At 22.6% G+C, this 8,715-nt stretch overlaps 1 protein-coding gene across 2 annotated transcripts; it reads right to left on the bottom strand.

The window, feature by feature from the left end:
* Positions 1-1,379: 1,379 nt before the first annotated feature.
* Positions 1,380-3,442, bottom strand: Bm2802 (the record flags this gene model as incomplete). Of its 2 annotated transcripts, none has more annotated exons than XM_043076324.1 (6): positions 1,380-1,507; positions 1,812-1,997; positions 2,336-2,452; positions 2,618-2,779; positions 2,950-3,021; positions 3,271-3,442. In XM_043076324.1, the coding sequence occupies 6 exons, from the start codon at positions 3,440-3,442 to the stop codon at positions 1,380-1,382; spliced, it is 837 nt and encodes a 278-aa protein (XP_042932258.1). The 2 variants fall into 2 exon arrangements, with proteins under 2 accessions (XP_042932258.1, XP_001894276.2); XM_001894241.2 differs by having other exon boundaries at positions 3,271-3,358.
* Between the last annotated feature and the right edge of the window lie 5,273 nt (positions 3,443-8,715).

Raw genomic sequence — 8,715 nt, 5'->3', positions numbered from 1 at the left:
TTTTTAAATTTATGAAGAAGTATTTTTCTTTTAATATCAACAAATTGAGCATAATACTGGAAAATAAAATTGCGAATTTCAGAATGACATAAAATTAATTATTTGTTTTTGGAAATAGAAAATACAATTTTACTACATAGTAGTAATCTACTAATAACAGTAAATAGTAAATGTATATTTCTTTATGTTTTATATTTCAAATAATGTCGCAATTTTCGTTATTTTATTTTATAGTTTAGAAATGAAAAATCTGCATTTGCATTTTGAAATTGATTTTTTTTAGTCACATCTATCTCGAAATTTCGAGAATCAGATGTAAGACTGAATGATTCCAATTTTTTCCTCATAATTTTTCTTTTCTTTCAAAATTTTCTCAATTCATATTTCATGAGTAAAAAAAAAAAAAAAAAAAAATTAGATTAGAATTTATCCAATTCTTTCACGAATTCGAATCATTTTTCAACAATTGTTCATTTTTTGAATATTATATCGGCTGAACGTACAAAACATCCTAATATTAAATGCAATCAAAGCATATCAAATGCTAACAATATTTTGAAATAATATCAATGTGACACTAAACAGTATAGAATACAATCGTAATATCTAGCTGATACAAGTGATAATTGTATTTCATACAGAAATATTGTATGATTATTTGAGCGATCACTCATGTTTTTGCTTTTTTTTTTTTCAAGTTTTTTCAACAAATCAAAATTTTTGATTTAATATGGCAATATAACTAATGTATACAAAATATATTAAAAATCATAAACTATTTTCTTTATCTTTATATATATATATGTTAACTTTATTATTTATGTTAAAAAACAAACATAAATATCATATTAGTAAATAAATTAATAAATGAACGAATTGTTTCATATGTTTATGTTTTTTTTTTTTTTCTTTTATGTAATCAAAATTTAATCATAAATTAAAATTTTTCTATTATTTTTTAATTTGTAGGAGAGAATAACGAAAATATTATCTTAAGTATGGATGTTAACAATATTTAACTAAATAAGTAAGTTATTTCAAAGCTAATCTATGATGGCAAAGAAAAATGATAAATACGTGTAATTGATTATCATATTTTATCACATTTAGAATAATAAATCCAATACAAATATTATTGCATGAAATTAGTAAGCGGAATGATGATTATAAATATCATCGTTATCATTTCTTTACTCATTTAAAGAATCATTTATTATCATTTCAAGTGAACTACAATGTAAGAATTATCATTCAAATAAGTAAAATATGTTTAAAATATTATCGATCATAACTCGTTGGATTCAAATCTGTTTTTTCCAAAATAAATTACATAGTCATTTTCTCTGCAAAATCAATTACAAGTTTTAGATTTAGCTTAATTAGCATAAGCCACATGTAAGAGGGCATTGAATAGAAATTAATGGTATATACAATGGTACATTACAAAGATATTTCACATCTTTACAATTTGATTGTCCATCAATTCCTTTCTTGTCCTCACAAATTGCTGAAATCAAAATAAATGATTATATATTTCCAATAATTGAATTTCTATATCAGAATCACAATTATCACCTCATTTCATTGATTTGATAACTATATTAATGAATGTATTTTATTCTAAAATTGCAAAATTTTCAGTCTTTAAGATAAATTTAAAAAAAAAAAATTTGTTTCTTAAAAAAATTAAAAAAAAAAGAAAAACAAAAAAAAAAAAAAACATTACATTCATTATCAGCTACAAAATTCGTTCATCTATGATTCTTTAATTTATTGATAACATCATACATGAATAGTTTAATTAAACTTACATGATGTAGACATTGTTGATATTTCGCTATCACAAAAACCACATGTTTTAGTACATTGATCTTTCATAAGTTCCGCATAAATTGGATCATGACAGAGATGAGAATGTAATGGACAGTCAGATGGTTTTCCAGATGCTGCTTTATCTTGACAAATTTCTGGTGTAAGTGTAATTGTCGGTGACATTGCTAAATAAACTATGTAAGAATGTGATAATTAGTTGGATAAAAAAAAAAAAGATGTTTTATTAGCTTTTTGCTTTATCTAATCACTACTAATTACGTTGATTTTAATGCTTGAACCGATGACTAAAAATAATTAATTTAGCAAAATAAAACAGTACTGATCTAACATTTTCGCATTCCTTTTTTCTTTTGCGAAAAAAAAAAAAAAAAAAAAAAAAAAAGATCGCATCCTTTTCTTTCCTTTTTTTCCCTGATTTCTATTATTCTATCATCCAATTATTTGATAATTTTTAATACATACATTGCTATTTAAAATAAAAATAAATATTTCAACAACTAACGTATATCACAATAGCCGCATGTTAATTGACAAAGTGATGCCATCAATGTTTGGTATAATTTGTTCTTGCAAAGAAAATAATACTTCAAACAATCAGATATTTTATCGTAACATTCATCTGATAATTAATAATAAGTGATTTGAATTTGTTACATTTTTAAAAATTTAAATAACTTTATGGAATTCTATTTTATATAACTTTATGGACTTTATGGAATTCTATTTTTTTTTTTCCAATGGAATAAAAATTTAGAAATTTATAAGAAATATGAATAGTTTGTACCACTAGGAATTGTAGTGAGTGGAACGGTGACATCAGGGATATCGGTGACATCATCATCATCATCTACTTTTGGTGTTTTCAACCAGATGCAAATATTCGCCTTTTTTTCCGAATCGACACATTTAGAATCTTCGTGTTCACATTCATTATTTTCATTACAATCTACATATTAAATGATATTATAATATTGATAGTAATAACAATTGCTATTGTCAAATTTAGTTAAAAACTTAATATTTTATTTTTTTTTTAAAATAATTTTGCATACAAATTGCTTAATAAATTTATTCTTAAATATCGAAGCAAAAAAGTTTAAGCGTTTGTTCAATTACCTCCAACAACTTCATAGCACTGATCTTCGTAACAATCATCGCTTTCCAACATACATCCTCCATCGATACAGGCTAATGAACATAAATTTCTTTCAAATTATTTGTGAAATATTAATTATTCCTTGAAACGAATAAATCGTTTCATTCAAAATTTTAATCTTTTAGACTTCAATAAATGTGTAAGTGCATAAGAATTAAATCTCACTAATTTTACGAAATTTTAAGTTTGACCAAAGTTTAATTATTATTTATTTCTTGTAAAATAAAGATGTGAAAAGAAAAGTTGAAAAGCAAAATATTTGCAAAAAAAAAAAGTATTACGTCCTCTTTGTGCAGTCGCACATTGCAGAATGATGCATGCAACAATAATATTTTTTAATTTCGTTCTAAGAATGCAAAGAGTTTTCATAGTTGAGAAAACTGCAAGAAATTTTTGAAATTCGTTTGAATTGATTATAAATGGATTTCTTTCTAAATGTTCATTCAGCAGCATAAATTAGACATCGTAGTTTCTTATAAGTTAAAAAAGTTATTCAAGACTAATTATTTTATTACCTTAATGAAATATTGTCCTCACCTGCATTAAAAGTCTTTAAGAAATAAGTGAAAAGAATAAATTGCAAATTATTTAGTTATTTTTGGATAAGCTAAAGTGGTTATTGTATTTTAAGCAGAAAAATTAAAATAGTACAAAACACTAAGAGAGGAATGAAGTAAAAAATTCATCTGAAGCATTAACTTTTAAGAGTTAGTTTCATAACTGATAATATGATATTGTATTATTTTTCTTTCCAATGATAAAAAAATTGACATAATCTCTGATCAAACAAAAAGCAAACATATTTCACAGAATAATCATTTAGTCGCAGCATTTAATAAGTAAAACGACAAATTGTTCCGTTTTTTTTTTCATTATCTAACTATCTTCAAATATTTGTTTCCACAAATGGATGCTGATAAATTGATTGTATAAATAATTATCACTTGCAAGTGAAAGCAACTTTTTGTTAATGAAATCTTAGATGGTTGTTGAAATTTAGTCTTACATGACTAGAATCAACAATAAAAAAACGAACATTATGTTTGAAAGATGATAACAATATAACATTTTCCAAAGTTGAAATTTTCAAATATTTCAAAATGCAAAAAAAAAAATAGTTGAAAAGATAAATTAATTTGTAAAAGTTATTTTAGCTCCATTATAGAATTTTGCAATGAATTCTGCAGTCAGAACTTGTCAACATTCCGAGAAATCTTTTTTGAAATGAAATTGTTTTTGTTTCGATGCATAATTTGAAATTTATTTCATGACTTAAAAGCTTTCGATTTCAATATTTTCGTGATGTTCAATCACCAATGTTGAATAGAATTCCAAAAAAAAAGTTTTTTGATTGACTTTATAAAGATTTTATTGAAAATTTTTTGTCTTGTTGATTGCTGCTATTGTTGTTGTAATTACACATGATATAATATGTATGATTTTTATTGAATTAAATAAAAGAGCAAATTTTGTTATGAAGATTAAAAATTCAAAGATTAATTTATTAAAGGATAAAATTATAAATTAAAGACTTTACATGTCATCATATAATTAAATTTAGTCAGCCTAACAATTTTTTGAAAAGAAATCATCAAATTATTTCATTTCCAATGTTGTTTTAATCAAATTATGCTTAATAGTGGTACCAAAATTCATAATGTTGTCAGATTTTATAAACACGAATAAAATTTGAGAAACACATATAAAAACAGCGGGAAGTTTAAAAAATTTGAAAGCTCTAAGTCATCATAAATTTTTATTTTTTAGACAACAATTTTATAAAATAATCAGAAAACACTTTGATCTCCTAATGATATAATTGAGCATTAATTACTTTTCAAGCAGTACCTAAGTTTGTAATAAATCTCATATTTCTCTACCAAAATGTCTACTTTATTTGTACTGTTAATAGATGTCTCTATTATCTTGTTTCTACTCACAAAAATGATAATAGATCTTTATTTAAAAAATTTTTAAATTTCATTAAAACTAAACAATTTTTGCAATTTAAATTAATTTGAAACACATCGTTTTTTTTTTTTTTTTAAATTAATTTCTTCATATTATTATGACAAAATCAATGACATTTCATAAATATGATTCATTGCCCAGTAAATAATTCATTTGATAATTAAAAGTGATTTATATCAAAATCATTAAAAAACTAACGACTATGTTTTGAAACTTTTGTTCATCATAACATTTATACAAACTCTGAATTATATGTTTTAAGAATAACATAAATTATGATGGTATTTTGAATAGACGATTAGTTCCTAAGCAGATGATTAAAATAATAAATGGATTTAAAAAACCATTTTTTTTTTACTCTTTCTAGCAAAAAAGAGGCAGAAACAATAAAAATTAATGAATACCATAATTAAATATTAATTTGTTTTTCAAGGTGATACGATAATTTTTTCAAATAAATTATTTTATATTATCATTAAACTATAGAGGTTTGAGACAATTTATCACTTGCAGCAATGATTCCATGTCTATTTGTTTCTTCAAAATATTAGTATAATTCCTCAATTTTATAACTCGTAATTTACAATAGTATCATAATAATTAAAAATTACACGACATAGTCATTGGGCTAATCAATGAAATATTAGTAGTTTATTTTTAACATATAAGTATACTTCTAATTAATAAATGGATTAATCAGTAAAAAGTAAATCATACCTATGAATTATAATTGATTTAATTATTATATGAAGAAATTAAATGAAAATAATCGAAAATTTTTGCAGCAATATGTAAATCATTTAGTACAATATTAAATTAAAAAACACAAACAGGATTATTCAATATTATACAAGTTAAAAAGACATTTAATACTAATTATCCATCTACTTCCACTTGTGAAAATATTGCTTGCTCTGTTTCATCTTTTTGTGTGTTGAATTCCGAACAAATTCATAAGTGATAATGATTGCAGCAGATAGAACTTAAAATATTGAAATTTAAGATCTTTTTGTCATTATGACTATTTTAGTGATAAAAAAATGCAAAAAAAAATGGGCTGAAAAAAAAGTATAAAAATAGAGTGATTGACAAAAAGATAAAAAATATCACAAATTATATCCAAGTAGGTATTTTGATTTGTAAAACTTAAAAATAAAAAAAAAAAAAAAAATAAAACTTAAAAACTTATAAGAGAGAAACTACCTATGCACTTGTCACATCTAACGAAGCTACAGTACATCGTAATTTCTCCTTTATGATGCTTTACATAGCTTGACGATTTGCAAATATTTCGGGAACGTTTGAAGCAAAACTTTTCGATTACTTTCACATTAGTCAATTTTCTTTGGTAATGTATAGCTAAATTAGTTTTACATTCAACACATTAAACATGAAAAAATTTAATATAAAATTGAACATAATATAACAATAACTAAAATTTTGATTTTCAAAAATTAAATTTTAGAAATGATATTAGACTAATAAGTTTAGAAAGATATCAAATTCGCTCTTTCTCACTTTGCTATTAAAACTTTTTCAATTTCTATCAAAGGGATTTGAACTTACATATAATTATATATTGATCATTGGACCAACAAAAATTTCAAATAAATATTTTAATATTTAAATATTTTTTAATGTATTCTAACTAATTTCCCCAACTTTTTAAAATAACTAATGGTTGAAATGAAATACTAAAAGAATACTCAGTATTAAATTTTAAGTACTGATAGACTTGAAAAAGGTAACAATGAAAAATGTTTCCTCCTGATTTTTGTGCAAAATCCACGGAAAATTTTATTTTAAATCTTAATGATAAAAGTTGAAATTAATTGGATAGGAATTTTTTCTTGACTTTTTAAATTGAAATTGGAAATGTCATAATTTTTGATTTTTTCTTTTATCGAGATTAATTTTACAGGAGATTTTCTCGAATTTTATTGTAATATCATTTCATTTTTTGGCATTATAGAATGGTTAATCCAAATTTAAACCAGTAGAAAAATGTGGAAAAATGTCGCTGTAATATTTGTCATGGTTGTTCATTGTTTATTAATTAACTTAAATGCATAAAATCTTTATTGGTAGCACTAGTGAGTATTTAAATTTCATTTATGCATCTCAAATTAAGCAGCTATATTTTTTGCCTTCTCTACATTACTTTAGCCGAATTAATATTTATTAATATGACTAAAATAATCTAATAATTTTATCAATCCTTAATAATATGTTATGATGAAATTTTTGATCTTATTTATTACATTCCTTACATCTATTATTACTACTCATTTACATGTATCTTTATCGCACACTGCAAACATTGCTATTATTCAAATGTTTTATATCTCAAAGATCAATGATTTCATTGACAATATGATGATTTTATATCGAGCATAGGATTGAACAGACCACACCATACATAACCAGCTCTGGTGCAAAGCATATAACATAATCAATTTAAAATATCTATTTTTCTTTAAATTAATTGCTATTTCTAGCAGATTCAGTACTTAATTAAAATTAAAATTGATAATCTAGAACCAATTTCCTTATTTAATCTATAAAAACTAGCACAAATTTTAAGATTTTTAAAAAATTCAAAATTTAAATTTGAAATAAAATTTAATTTCATTTCTTAAATTGGATTAAACCATGATTAATTGAAAGTTTTATTAATTTTGTTGATGAAATTTTGCGCAAAACTTAATTACAAAAGCGTATTTTAATATTTAAACTATAAAATGACCACACCATATATGACCCGCCCTGGTGCAATGCATACAACATAATCAATTAAGTTCAAAATATTGCTATTTATAGTAGTTTTGGTACTTAATTAAAATTAAAATTGATAATTTAGAACCAACTTCCTTGTTAAATGTACGAAAACTATTACAAATTTTAAAACTTTTAAAAAATTCAAAATTTAAATTTGAAATAAAATTTAATTTTAATTCTTAAATTGAATTAAAACCATTATTAATTGAAGGTTTTATTAATTTTGCTGATGAATTTTTGAACAAAACTTAATTACAAAAGCGTATTTTAATTTTTAAACTATAAAATGACCATACATGACCAGCTCTGGTGTAATGCATATTACATAATCAATTAGGTTCAAAAAATGAATATCTTCTTGAATGAATTGCTATTTATAGTGTTTTTTGCACTTAATTAAAATTAAAATTGATAATTTAGAACCGATTTCCTTGTTTAATGTATAAAAACTAGCATAAATTTTAAGATTTTTAAAAAAATCAAAATTTAAATTTGAAATAAAATTTAATTTTGTTTCTTAAGATGAATTAAAACCATGATTAATTGAAATTTAATTTTATTTAGGTGTTGAAATTTTTTATGTACATTAATTCATTAAAAAGAACAGATATTTTCAACTTTATTGATTATTTCATATGCATTTTTTGGGGGATGGTCATGTTCCGTTTGGTCACTTCACAGTATATTTTCAAAAAATGCAAAATTTCAATTTTTTTAAAATTTCAGTTTTAATTGCAAGAATAAATTGGGGCTGTTACCAATTAAAAATTTTATTAATTTCGTTACTAAAATACTGTTGAAACCTTAATATTAAAGTTTTTTTTTAAATTTTATTTCATTATTGTTACTGTGAAGTGACCAAACCGAACATGACCATCCCCCAAAAAATGCATATAAAATAATTAATAAAGTTGAAAATATCTATTTTTTACTGAATTAATATACATAAATAATTTTAACACCTAAGTAAAATAAAA

The sequence above is a fragment of the Brugia malayi genome, assembly GCF_000002995.4.
Source record: "Brugia malayi strain FR3 genome assembly, contig: Bm_v4_Chr1_scaffold_001, whole genome shotgun sequence".
Lineage (NCBI taxonomy): Eukaryota > Metazoa > Nematoda > Chromadorea > Rhabditida > Onchocercidae > Brugia > Brugia malayi.
Note: the sequence above shows the minus strand (reverse complement) of the source record. Positions and strands in the feature narration are given on the sequence as shown.